The sequence below is a fragment of the Manduca sexta genome, chromosome 28 (assembly GCF_014839805.1).
Source record: "Manduca sexta isolate Smith_Timp_Sample1 chromosome 28, JHU_Msex_v1.0, whole genome shotgun sequence".
In the NCBI taxonomy this organism is placed as follows: domain Eukaryota; kingdom Metazoa; phylum Arthropoda; class Insecta; order Lepidoptera; family Sphingidae; genus Manduca; species Manduca sexta.
This window is the reverse complement of record NC_051142.1, coordinates 10,547,783-10,566,241: the sequence shown is the minus strand read 5'-3', so window position 1 is coordinate 10,566,241 and position 18,459 is coordinate 10,547,783. Positions and strand designations below refer to the sequence as shown.

The window sequence follows — 18,459 nt, the reverse complement described above, 5'->3', positions numbered from 1 at the left end:
ACAGAAATTGATTAAACTTGACACACGAGTACGTAATATCCTAATATACATAGGATATTTTCTCCCATTGAAAATAATAGAATTCTTAAACCAAATTAGTGGATAGTTGGCGCTGACGTCGTACACGTGGCGCTACAAGCCGCTACAGCATTTAAGGGAATGTAGCTGGAAAGGCTTTTTAAAGAAGCGAAGCCGCGAGCAATAACTGTTAAGGCTAATAATATATATTTTGCTTATATCTTTAATGTAGCAAGCGGACCCCATAAATTCACCTAGTCGTAAAACACTATAGATTTTTCTAAAATCAAGCCTACCTGCACAAGGCCTTTGGCCAACAGTAAGAAAAAGGTTTACGGAAAATACACAACTTTAAAACGAAACTATAAATAATAGTGGGTTCTTTAATATAAGACGAGTGGTTTAAGTAAATCTTATATAACTGTGGCACGTCGTCGCCATAGCTCAGCGTGGCGACTCGCGATATGATTTAAGAGCACCACGCTCCTGGCTCCACGCCTGTGAAGGTAAAAACTGTGAATTTCCCAGCAGCATCTGTCCGATATTGCAATTTCGGTTAGCCGTTTTTGTATCACCCTAACCACTGTTAACGGTGGATAGTATTTTTTGTTTTCTTAAACCTTTGTTTCATATTTTGCGAAAAACATTTTCTGGTCGTTTTTAAAATGTGCTGACAGTCGTCGACTTTTATAGATACGAATATTTTTTTATTTGACGCTGTCTGCCGCAATTTCGTTGTAGGTAGGTGAACTAAAAATAAACTTTTTGTAGCTATCTATGTAAGGCACAGCTATGATGCTGCAAGTTAAGAACATAGGACGAGCTGAGAGCTGTTAGACTTTAGCCAATTTGTGTGGGTGGACACTAAGACACAGTTATTCTCAACTTAATGTTCCGAGTAGTTTTCAAATTCGAATGCAATTTTTTTTATTTATTATATCGGGTAAATAGGTATATTTTTCTTTAGTAATAATTAAGAGAGTCCGCCGACATCTGCTTCAAAATATACTTATAGAAAATAGATGTTTAGATCTATGCCTAGAATTAATTAAAAAGTTTAGAACAAGTAACCTCTTGCTTTTGTTTTTCTAAAAGACCTAGGAGTAAACTTTCAAAGATTGAAATCTTAAAATTACTACTTACTCATTGGATCAAACGTACCCAACACCTACATCAACTAATAATATTTGCCATTAAATTTTAATTTAATTATTATTAAATTAAAGTAATGTGATTCTTAATAGAAAATTCGAAAGTATATTTTTATACATTTAATAAGTAAGCAAACAATTACGCAGCTATGTATGACTATTCATATACCAAGATTTAATTCAAATGAATCTACGCAATATAAAATTCTATCTCACGTAAGCTGCACAATGCACAGTAAAAATACGAAAAACCACTACAATTGATTAAAGTCGTTAATCACCGCAAACGGGATGGGCGCAAAGGTCACAACGTTTTTCAAACGCACAAAGATTTACAATCGAAACGGTGCGACTTTTTACACGTGATTGAATTCCCCAACCCCCCACGGGAGCCAACATAAGTTGCCAGTCAAATGGCCTGTGAAGATGATAGCTGGACCGTTCGAACAGTAGTTTAGGTAAGAGCTAGGGCTCATTGTTGTGATTTATGGTGACATTTCACAAATTGTTGATATTAACTAAGACTGAGTTATTTACTTTACTTATCGCAATGAATACTCGTGTTCCTCGTTTTACCAACATTAAATTAGCATCGAAATGTCCATTCTGTGAACCTTTGCTTGAACGGCTATTTACGTCACGTCCAGCCTTTAATACTTAGTAATACCTATCAAAAGATGTATTTCGGTGTTGAGCTATTTTGCGAGGCACTTTAATATCGGTAGACAATGGCGACCCTTTTGGATGTGTTAATGAAATTCGCGTTTATTTAGCGACAGCCCTCCTCATTGTTTACTTTAAATCGACTTTACGGTTCGCGAACAATTCCCCGGCAACGTGCTTTACTTGATATATGTGTGGGTGTTACTAGATTTTACCGTAATGTATTATTTTTGTATTGCTCTTGTTATTTAGATTTATATTTCTAAATGATAATATGTGTGTGGGCATTAAATTTTTATTTTGTATTGACTCGACATTCAACGACCAGCGACTTAGATAATCATACCATATTAGACAGGAGTGTCCGCGGTCAGCAATGTTCGGAAGGAGATGAAGCTGACTAGGATGCAGAGTTTGAAAAGTTTGGGACTTGGTTTTCAGAGCTTCCTATTTGGGATCTTATAATTTTAAAACATTAGAAACGTTATGGATTTTGTGAGTTTTAAAAAACATTTGCATACAATGTTTTAGTGTGATAATATTCGTTATATTGTCAATGACGTTCGGTCTTCGCAGCCGCTTTTTTGGGTTACTCAACACGCTTAATGCACTGTTTTTAGAATCAAATTCTAGCAAAATAGGCACTATAAAAGTAAAAACATGTTAGATATTTTGATATTAATATTTATTGGTTAATTATCAAAAAATAAATAATACATCATAATATAATATTATTATACACTCAAACATTCTTAAGATATTATTAGAAACCGGATTATATGTATTTGCATATTTTGGCCATTTCTCCGCTTTTTTGCATATAATACGTAATAACATGTGATGGTATATTATTTTAGTACTTTTCATTAGGATAACTAACAATAAGTGAAATACAAATAAGACCAAAATAATGATATTAAATGCGGGCCATTTTACGTACTCTGCCTGAGGAGCTTTTTGGGGTCACCACCATGTTAAACAAAAAACATGTCACGCACGAATTGGTTGCGATTGGGTTCTATTATGTTTTTACTTTCCTCCTGCAATTTCTATGCTGAATTTTAGTAAAAAAACCTAATACTTTATTAGTTTATTTTCACTAATTGATGTTGCATATTTTGACGTTTTTCATGCATATTTCGGGGTCTTATTATTGCATATAATCCGGTCACTAGTTATTATTATAGACTTGATAGAATACATTCGAAGCACTGCAATAGAAGAATTTCAATTACCACATATTCTGGAATAAAGAACAAAGTTATACATTTCTTGTTTCTTCCATAATTATACATAAAAATACATTCAATCGCAATAAATATTATTATAAACTATAACTGTGAATTCTTTATATGGACCAAGAATTCGTAAAAAGAAACTGTTGTATATTCTCTTCTTTCTAGAAAGACTATTTCTTGATTTTCTAGAAAGACAACAAGAAAAAAAACACACAGCCTAATTAAGTATTATATTATGTGTAGACACTTAACTTCAGATATTTGTTTACCAAAGTTTATTAAAAGGCATCAAAGTCCAAACAATTAAATTTCTCCTTTATATATCCCTATAACAATCAATAATGATTGACGCGAAATTATATCAATTACTATGTTTACTTATTCATAAAATCAATAAATTACATACAATCAAAATTATATAATCGCACACAAAATACTGACAATTTCTAATAATTATGGTTTTAAAATCTGAATTTTGACAAACATCCAAGGCATACACAAAAAAAATACAAACCTCATTTAAAACGATAAACATTTTTAAAGCAGTCTTCACGCTATAAAAACACGTTTAAGGTATACATAATTAGATCTACGTTGGTAAAACGGCTTCCCGCAGCACTGCCACATTTAACTTGTTAATTAGCGCTCGTAAAGTTTCACTTCACAAGCGAAATTATTTGGTTAAAACCATTGCACCACGCATTGTAAAACTGCAGTCGGCAAATGTTTGTGTGTTGTCGCTATGGAAATGTTTGAGGGTTTACATAGCTTACGTGTTTTACATTGAGTAAAATACTGTACAAATTACAGTGTTCAGAGAAGAAAAAAATGTATGTAAAAGAAAAAATGCATACAACTATAACTATTTGACGTCATGACGAAAATATACGTTTTTTTTTTTCAAAATTTTATGAAATAAGTACATATCGTTATTCGGTCGGTAAAAAAGACCGGTTCTTTGAACATTTTCCTATGAAATTTTATGTAGTTTATTTTAAATTTTATGTAGTTTTAGTATGGCGACAATATTGTTGAACCTGACAATGACGCCGAATACAATAGATATGTGAGTAATTGAAAAAAAGGTATTTGAATTGTATTTTTTTCATTCCCTTGATATCTTATACACACTTTATACATATACAGTTTAATTCAGATAGGCCTTAGGTATGGCGAGAAAAACTACATAATATAGATATCCGAAGCATGTGCAATAATTTTCCAGAATTATTTTTTGTGATGTCATGAATAAATAAATGAACACAGAGTTATTTAGGCACAGTTCGCAATAAGAATTATCCTATTTAATTTTAGAAAATTGTAGTGAGTCAAAAAACATAAATAATATTAACTCGAAGGTCACAAAATTTACAAAACTCAAAAAACGTGTAGATATTTCTACTGAATGTAACTATGTCACTTCCAGACGTCGTTTTCCTTATACACAAATGGGTGTCCATTGGAAAAAATACTCATCTCAAGAAACATTATATTACAAGCTTTTTATTGCTCGCGGTTCCACGCAAGTCTTTTTCGAATTAAATAATGGCCTAGAAACTTCTTCGGTCTTCAGTGTTCGAGGTATTCCCATAATAAATTTATCGAAATGGTTTTAACCGGCTGGTCATAAACACCAAAGAAAGGCAGATTCAGTTTCCGAGTTTCCATTTACAAGTGCAAAACATAAACGAAGTCAGACAATAATACCTCATGTCTTTTGTGGATTTACAGCAAATACAATAACTTTTTGGAATGTTTTTTTTTTATTGCTTTGAATGACGAGACGAGCTTTCCGTTCGCCTGATGGTAAGCGATACGACCGCCCATAAACAGTAGAAACACCATCCAACACTTTAAATTACAAAGTACTGTTTGGTATTCCACTGCACTCTCCATACTGAGACATGAGATGTTAAGTCTTATTATGTTCAGTAGTTACACCGGCTACAATGATATTGCGATGCCTCAATGGTCCCTCTGTAATTTTGAATCATAAATCTAAAAACTAAAAAAGCGAAATATATTAAGCCCTATATATCATGTGGAGCAATATTCGGACGGAACCGAAAATGACCTTAATTATAGATGAATAATACATTACACAAATTAAATTTATTAAACTCCAAACGCATATGGGCTCTGTGAACTTAGTAGGTATTTTAATCCGTTAATTTGGTCAAATTTTAATTATAATTTACAGCAACATGTATGTCTACAGCAACTGTCCAAGAGAACTTCTAGCGACCAACACAATGTTAGCATATTTTGGTGATGCCTCGCATGTATCTTCGTTAGGGACTACTTAAGACTATGGAAGATAGGCGAAACTGGAATTTCGTTTTTACAGAGCTACGTCAATCATAATATTAACGAAATATCGACGGCTGCAAAGTAAAAAGAGTTATATACAGAACAGCTAGTTTTCAGGAGAGCGTGTAATAAGAAAAAATGCTCTCATTTTGCTTATTTTAAACTAAATTTGTTGAAATTTTCATTACCGCTTCATTATTTCATATGGCATCTACATGTATATTTATTTTTTAGTTAGTTACTGCAATAATAAAAAAATCTCAAAATTGTAGCTAACTTTTTTCACTTTGCACCCGTCGATATAAACTACGTAGTGTTATGAGACTGATATATAATTAAAATTCATTCTCACAACCGCATATCCGATATATAGTCAGCCACAAATACTTTGCAGCTACAGCTGAACTAATTCGATACTACAAATCACCTATACACGTTCAGTCTTAAAACTTTTTTTCTTCATGTGCAAAGAAGTAAATCGTTCTTATTACATTTTCTTATAGAATCTTTTTTAGAGGTAAGAACACAAAAGTATACAGGCAATTTGAAGTTTTGATTTTTTCAGCGACTTATATGGGTGACTGTACTTAACCGTGAACTACTAGCGAGCTTGAGAGATAATTCTATTTTGTTCTATGAATAATCACTGACTAAAACAATATGCGGTTACTTTAGTTCAATACACTGTTTGGATAGAAAACATAACTAATAATTCGGTTTGACGCTGTTTATAATTTTAGCGACGATGTATAAAAACAAATACAGCCAATACCTTAATCGATGAATCTTTGTTGTCTCCCAGCGTCCGACCAAAACCGAGGCCCGAAACCCATTACCGGCCGTCGCAAACTATAATGCTGTTATCTACAAAAACCAAATTTTAGGATACAGTCAAAAAATAGCTGCGTAATTTAATTAACGATATCAGAATATTGCCGATATAACTATCAAAAATAATAATTTAAAATTTTAACACAGTTTTTTTGTTTGTATCCAATTTCATTTTTTTTGTGATACGGCATTTTTTTTAGCGGACGGTAGATTAGGAGGTTGCCCTTAGTATAGTTGCCACATTGTAAAGGTTAGAACGCCTAAAGCGTTCACCCAAGCCTGCTGTAGCTTAAAACACCGACTCTCGTCAGGCTATCAGCAGTAGGTCCACACAAAAAACATGACTTTAGTTCAAAAACAAACTGATAAAACTTAATACAGTACATAAACATCAAATCACACACTAACTTACGCCTTGAGTGAATTTTATTGTAAATCAGAAATATAACAGGCGTCTGCTAATATTAATAATTCCATTATAAAATTCCAAGGAAACTGACATTTATTATGCCAAGTAGTATGGTCTACAAACGCACTAACGCATAAATATTACAACAGCGAAGATAACCAGCTTGAATACCACAATAATAGACAAACGGAAAAGACATACACGCAAATTGTACCATAAATATAATTAATGAATTGCAATCATATCCACTGTAATATTATCAATTATCATCAGCATTAAATGTATAATTAACCGCTAGTCAATGTAATTCATCACTTTACACACATTTAACTAAATATTAAGAAAAACACAAAAAATCCGCGCACTTTAAACGCATATTTAATGAAGAAACGATACTACGGTCAGCAGAAAAAAATCACATGATATTTTATTAAAGTAATTTTGGAAGCAAACTCATTTTTACTGCCACCTTCGTGGATACAATCCCATTCTAGATTATCTTATTTTATTATTTTACAGATAATATATTACACCAGTTAATTAGTTTATTATAATTTCAGAACATAAAAAGACAATTTAATACTGGCGACACATAATAACCTACATATTTTGTACCTATATTACAATAAGAGTTTATATCAGTATAAGGTAAATGAGAAAACAGTACATATTTAATAGAATATAGTTTTAGCACAGAATATTACTTACATATTTAATCACTTTAGGCCTTACCTAGATCATTAAGGAACACATACGCTCAGATAAAACCTTAAAATGGATTATAAGTGAATAGTATAATGGCTGCAAAAACGTCACAAACTGTACACAGTAACATGACCTTATAAATCGTTATTAGTAATTTACAAAAAAAAACATAAAAACGGACTAGTTAAATGCTAAAATCATTTTAATTTTGATGCTGCCAGTACCGTGGTCGACGTTCGAGGCGAAAATGCATCTACGAAAGTTGCTTTACGAAATAACTTTTATACGTACAAAAGTAATGTATATAAAGAAGTAGTAAGATAACACTGTGACAAGAAACGTAACGTGCACAGTACACACACACGTAAACAGTGCGTCGAATAAAAATCGATAGCATCCAGATGTTAGCACAAATAGCTCAAATTATGTTTATTTATTATAAACAAAATCTGCTGCATTCATTCTCTAAATAGTTTTTGACTTCTCAGGAATCGCGACGAGATCATTTAAAATTCCCAGACCAGAGGCTAGTAATGACCGAAAGAAACGAACCGAATATAGAATTCAATTCAAGCCCTTATTAATGTTTACTAATAAAAAAATGTTCTATGACGTTACACAAAATGCGGCCATTTCCAATGGTCGAATCACATTCATTAGACAATCTCAAATCTACCTTATTCACATATCTTAAATATTCTCGCATACACTCAGTGTCCATCATGTTAAACATTTTGTTTGTCAGTCATCTGTTAGAGGAGTGATTGTTCCACCATGATTTTCTCATAACCCGACGGTGGCGGATACAGAAAATTATCCAGGATTATGTCTAATATAGCTCCGTCGTCCACTGAAAGAAATAAGCAAATGGTTGAAAGAAAATTAAATTTATACTACATATTATATTTTTTATAGTCCACTAGTGAAACCTTTGGAAGTAATTCTATACTAATATATAAAGCTGTTTATTTGTTTGAACGGGCTAACCGCAGGAACTACTAAGCAGATTTAGTCGAAAACAACACGGTTTTACTCACGTTTAAAAAGTAATCGGAATCGCCGACCAGTTTCGTCCTATTAAGTGTTGGTTTCGACTAATTTAATATGTCTCGCGTAAGTTTTAATAATATTATTACTAAGTGGATTTTTATTTTTTTCACTAATAGGATGCTACATTACTCCTGAGTGCTCTACGTTACTTTCTCGCAAAGGAAAATATTTATCAAGGAAAAACTTTGTCTCTCGATCGGAACTGCAGGCAAAAGCTTGTATTATATACTTAAGAAGCAAAATTGTAGACTTCCACAATTAACAAAGTAATTTAATTACTAAATAACTCTGATGCAACTTGATTAAAATATATAATTCTGAAACGATGATCATATACTCTGTAGTATTGTATAACATATTTGTACAATGCTAAATTTATACAAACATATTCTGCCCACCATTTCCTTTCAAACATAGATAAAAGCAATATTTGATAATTTATCAATAGATGTTCCTTCATTTGTAAAGCAAATAATTAACTTTTCATGAAATTTCATGAATATGGACATCATTTTCTTATCTTTCAATCAAGAATATTATTTCTTTTAAGCAAAAAAGAAGCAACCAATGAACTGAAATTATAACTCACCATATAAAGCGGGGTATACCGTTCCCTTAATATTTCTCACAGGGATCTCCATATTCTTGCCATTTAAGAAGAAGTTTAATTCTACATGGTCGTACGCTACGCCGATAGTGTCGCCCTCTAGCGGCATCACTGCTGCTGGACTAGCATCTATTTTCTCACTCTCCGGCTTATCATGTTCTATGTGGCTCGGTGATTCAGTGGACACAAGCAAATCTGCTGTCGGTGACTCCCTAGGTGCTGGTGCTAGATGATACAACTCAACATTATCGTTTCTGACTGTACCATCACTGTTCAAACACCATGATTCTTTGTCCATACCACCTGGAATGTATGAAATAATTTAATTTTAAAGTTTTTACCGCCCAAACGTAGCCCACCTGAAACTGGGGACGAGAACAAAACTAAGAACCCCGATTACTATATATTAAGAAAATGGGACATGGGCCTTCCCCCTATTTTCTTGTGTCGTCCCTTTTTTAATATACCGCCCTGGACTATGCCTCCCATGCTACGCCACTTCCGCCATTAAAAGCTTTTTTCTAATATTATCTAAAATTTAAACTCTGTTATTTGTTTCAACAAAAAATGAGGCAAGTAGGCATGCTCAAAAACATTAAAAAAAGATTTATAACACAGGTAAATCCTTTAAAACTGTACAAAAATGCATTCTCTACAAATGTTGCACAACCCTATTATTTGGTACTCAGTGCATCGCGTTTACCATTTTGGCGTGTATTTTACAAATTCTAGACAGACAATGCAAATTTCACAAAGGTCAGCAAACGCTTTTGTTGTGCCAACGCTTGACCATACTGGGGTCAAATTATATCATTACGTGACCTCAAAGTGGCCGGCCTACCTGCGCGTGACCTACACCGCACGCGTATTGAATCTAAATTAAATTAAGTACACTTTAAGAACAGTTGTATTAAAAAATATAAAGATTTCCTTTAATATGAAAGTATTAATGCAAGTATGTATAAAAATACAAATAAAAAATATAAAACTTTGATTACACAAATTTGTTTACCTTAAAGAAGACTGTTAAACAGAAGATAATAAATACATTGTATAACATAGAATACTATAATATGACATTTCCATTTTATCAATTTTTTCCCTAATATAATAAAACACTATAAAAATGTAAATGTTATGACAAATTAACCGACATTACTAAGCATGCCCAAATATTAAACATCATTATAAATGACACGAGGCTGCTCTGCACTTTGCACAATAATTTTTCCCCTCTTTTCACAACTTGCCATGTGAGAGGATCATATCAGCTGATCTTCACATTAGAATTGTTACATGGGTGGCACATTTGTATGCATTCCACATCCAAACAAAACTAATTGCATCAGCCTTTAACCACAACCACAAGACACTGAGTCATTACTCTAGGTCACAATGTGATGATCTAACTAATTGTTTATATTTGTGAACTTGTGGGCTATATTATAATAGTAGTAATAGCATCATAGTTCCTTATGTAATTATTAATTATAATATAAATAAATTAATATTAACTTGTTTCACAAAATCATGGTTTGAATAATTTAAAAAAATTACTGCTATAATTTGGCCCTAAAATGAAATAATGCAATAACACAACAAAAATATCCTTTTTTTAAATATTATCAACACTGACAAAGCCGAACAAAAATAACTATTGATAGCAACACATGAACAATTAACAATATTAACAGGATGCTGACAAAGTGTATGTAATTAAAGTGTCACTTACCATGTACTCTGTTCAGATCTGTCTCCCTGGTAGCAAGGCCTACAGCCCAGACTCCACCCTGTTGCAACTTCACCTCAAAGTATGCCTTGTTCTGTAACAATGGTGTGTTACCTAGCGCACAGCCCGAACCACACACTCTCTGACCACCTTTTATGATGACCATCTCATGTCCTGCAATTAAAAAACAAATATGATGTATAAATATATTGTAATAAATAAATATTGTTAACATGTGAGGCCCTTATTTTCTAACCAAATATCACTAGAACACTATTCTTATAGTTATACAATCTTATAGTTAGTTAAATAATTATATTTTATTGTTGTGCTTGCCAAGTTCCATAACAAAATGTGTCTTTATTTTTTTCTTTTGCAAAATGATATCATATTATTATAATGAAAGTATCTTTAATGAAATAATAATAGACACTTGGAACTTGCCAGGTGAAACCATTTTATGTATGGTTGGTGTAATTTTACTTCTTATGTTAATAATAATATATGTAATGATTTCTTATGTTTATGTGAATGTAAGACATTAAAATTAAACTATCTTTTAACTAAAAAGTCCCATATATAGTTTAATTTTAATATTATACATGTGAAGTCTGTGAAAATGTTTACCAGATAACACATAGAAGCAGCTGAATGTATTTTTATGAAATTTTGGGATATGAATAGACCATGGTCTGGACTACACACGCTACTTCCTATCCTGATAAGTAGCTACCATGGGAACAAATTAGTCAGAATTCTTAATAGATGGGACTAACATCCCACAGGTGGCACTACAAATCACTACAGTGATTTAGGATATTTGTAATGGAAAGGTTTTACATGTGGGCACAGCCACAAGCAACACCTAGTATAGTATACTATTTTGTTGTTACCAAGAAAATACAGTTTAGTAACTAGTCTATACTATAGCAAGATGCACCCTGTGATCTTCAACATAGGGGGAGAAAGAATAGTATGGTGGGATTTCAGATGGTGGATGATTTAGACGGTATAATCCTGCATAATTCTGTTAATGGAATTTCCTGTGTTAAAATATATAAATAAATAATAAAAATCTTAATTCATGATACTAATGTATCTTACAGTTTTCTTAAAGAACCCAAACTAGGCTTAAATTCCTGTATTTTGGGTGCCTACATTATGATTTGCATAACAGAAAAGGCCTTGGTTAGTGACACAATAAAGCTTACAATTAAATTTAAAAAACCATAACTTGAACAAAAATGAACTGTAAACATTTGTTAATATCATCATTTTAAAGAATGAAAATGTCTTTGTTGAGGCCTGCTAAACAAATACATAAGATTTATAAAACTTTGTGTTGTAATAGTTTACACATATTATAAAGGTTAAACAGATAGGTTGTTTACAAATAGTATAACTACTATGTTAGATAATATATTCATAAGAATTACAAGTACTTAATAACAATATAGGGTTTGTATGATGGAATAAGAATATGGGATTATATTAAAATATTACATTCTTGTGTATATTTTACAAAAAATACCATTTTGACATTTTCTTAGTCTATTATTATAATATTCAGACACAATAACATAACAAACTGATGGTTAGTAATGGAGTCCTGAATCTTATTATGCTATTAAAAAACTTTAGTTACCTGTCTACATAGTTCAATTTTAATGTCCTACAACTTATCCTTAGTAATAAATAATAATTATGAAAATAAATAAATAGCCATTTCCTTCTGTAATTTTGTTTAGCTCATGAAAGCTCACCTTCAAAATACATACATTCTCTAAAATGCGATCATTAGAAGGTACTTCTTGATTATCGAACCTTTGCGACATTCGCCTCCCACGCTCAATCGATGCGCAAGCTTTCATAAACAACCGCGTTAATTTCACATCAGAAAGGTTGCTTAATTGACAGAAAATCAGCAACAGGCTCGAGTTTAGTAAACAATCGTGGTACTAATTCCTTATGTGGTACACAATTGAACAAATAAAGTAAAAAGACTTGCCCATGTGCAAAGTATCCAACTGCACCGGATTTTCTTTGATTCTGATCGGTACACTCGGGGTCAGAGTGAAACCATTAAGACAACCTTTCAAACAGCAAAACATTTTTATATTTAATGCAATTCTTTTGATAAATCAATACAAAGATCCTCAAGTTTATTTTGTTGCACTAACTTTACGTCATTTTTGACAATCGTCATATTATCTGTCATCAGTGACATTACTTAATGTTCCGTTTCAAGTTACGTTGCACAAAGTCGAAATTAATTAGAACATACAGCTTAATGTAAGATTAGTCCATTAAAAAGTTACATTTGGGGTTGCGTTTTTTAGAGGACGCAATTTTATTTTTTTGATGTGTAGGGGGGGTCAGTCTAAAGCTAAAACCAAGTTTGTGGGGTCGCCACCCTTGTCCCACGGCCGCCATCTTGAAAATAGGGGTTGAAATGGTTTTTACAATGTATCTCTTAAACTATTTATCTGACAAAAAAAATGTATAAACATTTTTTGTTGCAAATTAAATTCTCTACAACTTTGGTTTAGTAACTTTTGTCGTAAAACTATAAATAAAAAAGTTATAAGCGAAACTGTTAAGAAATTCAATGTTAAGCAATGTCCATTGCAACGTCATCAGAACGTGTGTTTATAAGGTTCATAATACTTTTTTTTGTACTCATTAATACCCAAATACCCAAGGGACCATTAGGGAACAAAAGAACATCTGCCTGCTATTATTATTATTATTTCTAACCTCTCTTATTGTAAGAATAGCTGATAACGTGTCACCTATTAAGTACTTCCGTCTCGATTTACAGCCCCACTATCACAGCATTATAGAATTATGGATAGTTTAAGAAGAAAGCAAAACAAAAACTAAAAAATCATAAGCTGATTTTACAAGTACACAATAGTTCCTATTATTTACGTAGGTAGGTACACAGGAGATTGCTATGTACCTACGCGTACGATCGCACTAAATAAATTCATACCTACTTTACTCACCGATTAAAAACTAAAATATCCCGGTTTGACTTCAGAAAATTATGGTAGCCCTAAATTAACATGGACTGTAGCTGAAGAAATATAGATCTACAGTCCTCAGAAGGTTATGCTTGACTAGTTGAATTCTTGCCAATGAATGTTAATATATTCTAGAGACGTTCTGAATTAAAACGAATCTAAATTTTTTAAGTTATTCCAAGTAGGTAATAACGACATTTATATGCTAAGTTTAGCTTAAAGTAGTACAACAAGTTTCCTTTACTTTGGTTAAGTATCGTGGAAATGGATTGTATTTGAGAACTAGATGCTTTTATGACATAAGCATTATTCTTATATAACCTTTTGCTCGCGGCTTCGTTGGCATGAAAGGATTATTCCGGGATAAAAGTCCCGCTCTTTATAGTTACCTATTATTTATAAAAGTAACCATTTGTCCTTCCCAGGGTCTCAAACAATCTCCATGCTAAATTTAATCGAAGTCGGTTAGGTCGTTTTTGAGTTTATAGCGTTGAGACAGATACACAGACACATCGGAGGATTTTATTTTATAGCAAGGATAGCCTTTGTGGGCAAGAAACCGGCTCTATTACTATAGGACGCAGGTTCGATTCCTCCAGCGTTGCATGCTACTACATAACACCAAAGTTTGTGTGAAACGCATTGGTGATATATTATTATATTTATTTTCGATTAAACTTGTATAAAACACCGCGATAAAATCCGTAACATATTTTTATCTTAATGATTAAACTTGTATAGTATTTGTATCAACAAACTTTATTTTTTATTTTGAGTTTTTTTAAGACTAATCCGCTAATCTTTAGAACCACTGTTCCAATTATCATCATTTCAGGAAATACTAATACACACACACACACACACACACAATATCACGCATTTATCCCCGAAGGTATGCAGAGGCGTAACCAAGGCATCCACTTTTCGCCAAGTGTGTTCCGTCTCATGATTTAATAGGGGGCAAGCCTATCGCCATATCGGACACAAATTCCAGACTCCGGGCTGATACTGAGCAGAAAAACCCAAATATCACTTGGCCCGACCCGAGATTCGAACCCAGGATCTCAGAGCGCTGTCGTACCACACATGCAGTACAACTACGCCACAGAGGCAGTCCGAGTCCGAGTCAGCAGGAAATACTAATAGGGCAAATTTAATCTTATTTGTATCCCGAGATTGGACTTTAACGCGACCGGAGCCGCAACTTAAAACAATATACTAATTACTGCATAAATATAAAAAAATCGCAATATTTAAGTATTCAAAAAACTTTTTTTGTAGACAGATTTGCATAAGGTCTCTTTGTTTCCTCATTTACAGCTTCAAATGGATCAGAGGTAAGAACATATTCTTTATTTAATAATAATATTTATTTTGTACTAATTGTACAAACACAATATTGTTTGATAGGTAGGTAAATTAACGCCAATATTGATCATTCTAATTATAATATTATGCAATATTTCGCCTTGATTTTTTTAATGGGCATCATGTGACTTCGAGTTAATTAAGCGTATTACCTAATTCTTTGCCGTAGATCCTCATATAATACAAAGCAAAAATTAAGGATAAAAATACATAATATAGCATTAAATACATAATTTTGTAATTTCGGTAGATAGCCCGCTAAAAGTTGTGTATTTAAATAAAATAATGCCATATGCGGTGTTTACGAGGAATTATGCGAGGTATTGGATAATAGTAGCCCATAAGCTTATTTAAGAATTTCTTAATTCTTAAATATAGATACCCTCTTGCCTTAAATTCAAAAAACTATTTAACATTCAGCAATGTTTAAGTCATAGTCTTTAATCTTAAAAGTCATTAGCCACCGGTGTGCAAAATTACAGTGTCGGTATTTGTCGGTATTTTGCGCCGCAACTTTTTCGTATTGCATCACATTTTCTTTACAAATCAGAGAATACACTTGCATTTCGTAAGTATGACATACCTATTTAATAATATATCCTTTTTTAGGCACCCCGCCTGGCCGATATCATATCCATAGCACAAAATAACTTCAAATAACTCCTTATATCTACGTATATGTTTTTGTCTTTCTTAAAAACTGGTTAAACTCAAACCTCTAACAGTACAACGGTTTGTTAATACACTGGAGCATTGAATTTAGTTAGTCTGGGAGACATTTGTATCAACACATCAAGCTGACCCATTTATGATTAAACATAACTACAGTATGGCTTTACTCATGATATTTTTGTCTTTTTGACGAAAAATTTTGAATGATGTGTGGCCCACCGCTCATGTTACGAACTGTGCAGTCTTGGGTAAATATGTTACAAGCCTCCACTGATAGAACATAGTCTGATGTTTTCGATTTTGAAATAGGTATCGCCGCCAGAGTTGTTTTTTTCTATTTGTTGACTAAACGAAATAAGATAAAATTGTGAATCAAAAGATAAAACGTATACTAACCATCACTTCCGCTTTACCTTACTAATAGCTGCTACTTGCAATGACACTGAAATATGATACCTATTATTCATAATTTTACCTATCATATTGAACCTTGATAAATATTTTACCTCGATATTCGATAGACTGTTTGACATTTCAAACTGCACATTGTTATGCAAAATTTTATATTTTTATAACAAGTAAGGTGCTACTGAAACTACACGATATTGGCATAATATAAAATATCGATTCATCAATATAAACTATACTTAAGTCCATTGTTCCCAATAAATAGACGTCTAAAAGCAAACGAAAGATGGTAAAAAGTGCAAAGAGGAGCATTGCTAGAATGCACTGAACGAATGATTCATAAATCTGCATATTCCCGCACGTAACTGTGCGCCGTAAATGTATGGAACGAACGTTTAAGGCCGTTTACTCGGAGCAGGACGATAAATTTTAAATTGGTCTCGTCGCTTTTTTAACTCGCTAATCTATATAATATATGGTTCCAAGGCAATAAGTCCTTACTCTATAATTTCCCCCATCTTTTCAACCAGTTACAACGTGCCGCGACACTGTGCAACATCTATGGCATCTCATGCGCTACCTACTTCGGGTGCACGAGTTTTATTATATCTACTCTCCAGTTTAACTTTAAAGTGGTAAAGCGAAATTCACAGATTTACCTATCCCAATACGGGTTTATTAATAGGCAGCGGCCTCGAGGCACCAGCGAACTAGGGGGCGACATAGTTGCCCTCTTCGGAAACCTTTTTTTGCTCCTGCAAAATAGGCACCCCCACGTAGGATATGCGCAGCACAAACTAAATGACCTATAAGGTCAAGGGAAATATTAATTTAGCATCTGCGCCTATATATACTAACTATAAAATAGACACCAATTTACATACCTTACCCCAGTTCCCTTTTTTGCCACTACCCTAAATTAAAAAAGGATAAGAGGCATAACAGTATCTCATAACTTACTTGAATGCAGTGTAATGGGTTCATCAACAACTAGAATATGATAACTTTCCGATGTTTCTCCGAAATCTTTAGTAAATCGAGACCAATAAAATTATATTTTTATAGTTAAAGAGATTATACAACATTAAAAACTTGTGTGTGAATACGTCATCCTGATCTCCGAGTGTTATTTTTATTTTATTAATAATATTTTAGCCTTGTAAGTATAAAATGATAAGTAATACCTAGTAAGTATAAACTATTACGACAAAACGCGTAGGTTCCTCACAAGAACTATTTACAGCTTACATACGCCTAATAAAAACCAATAATCCTTAAAGACGAAATACACCCATAGCCGTGACCTCGAATGGTTAATTACAGGTAAAAAAAGAAACCTCCAAATCTATTCGGCTTATGTGTATGACACCGGTACGTGACTTCAGCGCGTGATTTAACAGAAAGCAAATAATTTCCCTAACGTATGTCGAAACGCACGCGGAATACCAACAGGACTTGGAAATATCGATGGAATGTTTTTAAATCATAATGGCGAATGATTCCGGGTCTCATGATCGTACATTAGTTAATGAAATAAAAACACCGATTACAAAGAGCAGAATGATTTATAGTACAAAATGTTTTCTGTCTAACAAGTTAGTGATATAATGCTTTTTCGATACATATTATTGTACAGTTGTATATTTGAAATTTATATTTTTTGTACAAAAATAAATAAGTACTTACTTCTAATTTAAGAGGATCAAACTTCAAAAGTGTGTCTATCTGGTTCTCAAATTTTGTCAGGAACATAAGATCATCCGCAGCTTAGGTCAAGGTGAAGGTCTTTCGTAGCCTAGCTCTTTAAATAAGGAATGCAACATACACATGCATCACGCTTATCCCCGAAGGGCTAAGCAGAATTGCAATCAGGGCACACACTTTTCACCTGTATGCTCCATTCTATGATGTGCATTTCAGCCTCCAGGACGACACTCAACAGAAAAATCCAATATCAATTTGCCCGACCTGGGATTCCAACCTAGACCTCATAACGATGTTGTACCGCGTACGAAATACAACTAGGGGATCGCAGCAGTCAGCAGGAATATTCAAAATATTTAATATGTCGATTGATACAATAACGTTACGATAAAGTTACATTGGCTAATCGCAATCCTTGGATAACTCTCTTCATTCCACTATCTACTCAAATTATTTAATTCAATGTCATAAGCTCAAGGTTACTACATAGATAGAAAAGATAATGTGATGCGGCCTGATACTATTCCTACCAGCATGAATACCGCGGTGCCTCATTCGTCAGCTAGGTAT

At 33.0% G+C, this 18,459-nt stretch overlaps 1 protein-coding gene across 1 annotated transcript; it reads right to left on the bottom strand.

Annotated features, from left to right (window-relative positions):
• Nucleotides 1–2,500: 2,500 nt before the first annotated feature.
• Nucleotides 2,501–12,921, bottom strand: LOC115445530 (SPRY domain-containing protein 7). Its single transcript, XM_030171836.2, has 4 exons — nt 12,720–12,921; nt 10,715–10,885; nt 8,965–9,285; nt 2,501–8,175 (listed from the first exon to the last, which is right to left on the bottom strand). The coding sequence occupies exons 1-4, from the start codon at nt 12,820–12,822 to the stop codon at nt 8,078–8,080; spliced, it is 693 nt and encodes a 230-aa protein (XP_030027696.1). The 5' UTR covers nt 12,823–12,921; the 3' UTR covers nt 2,501–8,077.
• Between the last annotated feature and the right edge of the window lie 5,538 nt (nt 12,922–18,459).